A 1,180-nucleotide genomic window follows, 5' to 3' on the forward strand; every position below is an offset into this window, starting at 1 on the left:
AAATACAATATCTGACCTCTCTGCAGGGCCTAGAGATTATCTTCCGTGTAGGCCTGGCAATCCTGCAGTACAACCAGACTGACCTCATTCAGCTGGACATGGAGGGCATGTCACAGGTACGCAGCTGTAGCTTTGCGGTGCCTTCTGCAGAAATTGTTTCGTGCACAGATTGAGCCATGAGTCAAAGGCTGAACGTCCCACTTTCCTTTTTGCACGCAAGCTTCCTGAGCTACAAATCTAAAGTTATGATCTAATTTGATAAAAATAAGCTGCTCTCGTTTACGTCCATTCAACGTGATTTTATCTGATTGTCTTCTATGAAATGGAACACTGACTTGCTGCTGAATTTTACACTATGTTTGTGTTTAAATTTTGTGTCCGTCAGGCAGCGTCCACAATCTGGATTAACAGCAATTCAGTAGAAAACATGTAATTTTTTGTTGCTCACTAATAAAAACCTTTTAGATAGGTGAATTTGATCTGGATCTTAATTTCTTATCTTTGATCATTTCTTATCTTTATCTTCCTCACAAAACCTACGGAAAAAACATTAAGTTTGTACCTGTACATTTCCCAGTTTTTTGACTTGCACTGCAAACTTGAATTAATTTGAATACTGTATATGCTTCCAGTTCCTAGAAGTGCATATACATTTTTACGCATGCCATATGAGACTGTCATGTCATTAAATCAAAGTATATTAAAATATCTTAGTTTCTTTTTTTGTTTTTGTTTTTTTTAAGCAGGAGCTCCTGGCTTGCCTCAAGGCCTTTTGTAAATCTGTGGCTGTTTTTTCTTCACTCATTAAAAAAAAAAGCGAGTCTCTGCATCTTCATTAAATATGAATGACCATCTTTGTCATGTGCGTTTCTCCCTTGGGGTCTGCCAGCATTTCCAGAAGGTGATCCCCCACCAGTTTGACAGCTGCCCAGACAAGCTGATCCTCAGGGCCTACCAGGTCAAATACAACCCCAAGAGGATGAAGAAGTAAGAACGCTCGTTAGTTGGCTAACAAATGGTCAGACTTAAAGCTGGAGAGCCTTTATGTAGACCAGTGAGAGTTTTGTTTGTGTCTTACTAATGCTGAGGTTTCTACACTTAAGCGTGTGCATGGTTGTTGTTGTGCGTTTGTGCTGTTTAGGTAACTTCTGAAAGTTGTTTTTCTGCGCTGTACACCTCA

The 1,180-nt window shown here is 39.7% G+C and overlaps 1 protein-coding gene across 1 annotated transcript in view; it reads left to right on the top strand.

Moving 5' to 3' along the window:
* evi5l (ecotropic viral integration site 5 like) overlaps positions 1-1,180 on the top strand; it is a 48,911-nt gene that overhangs the window by 28,981 nt on the left and 18,750 nt on the right. Inside the window, 2 exon segments of the mRNA XM_013911624.1 lie at positions 27-116; positions 890-1,003. Of these exon segments, the coding sequence (XP_013767078.1) occupies positions 27-116; positions 890-1,003 (204 nt within the window).

This window comes from Pundamilia nyererei, unplaced genomic scaffold (genome assembly GCF_000239375.1).
Source record: "Pundamilia nyererei isolate P.nyererei 1_Seehausen unplaced genomic scaffold, PunNye1.0 scaffold00068, whole genome shotgun sequence".
Lineage (NCBI taxonomy): Eukaryota > Metazoa > Chordata > Actinopteri > Cichliformes > Cichlidae > Pundamilia > Pundamilia nyererei.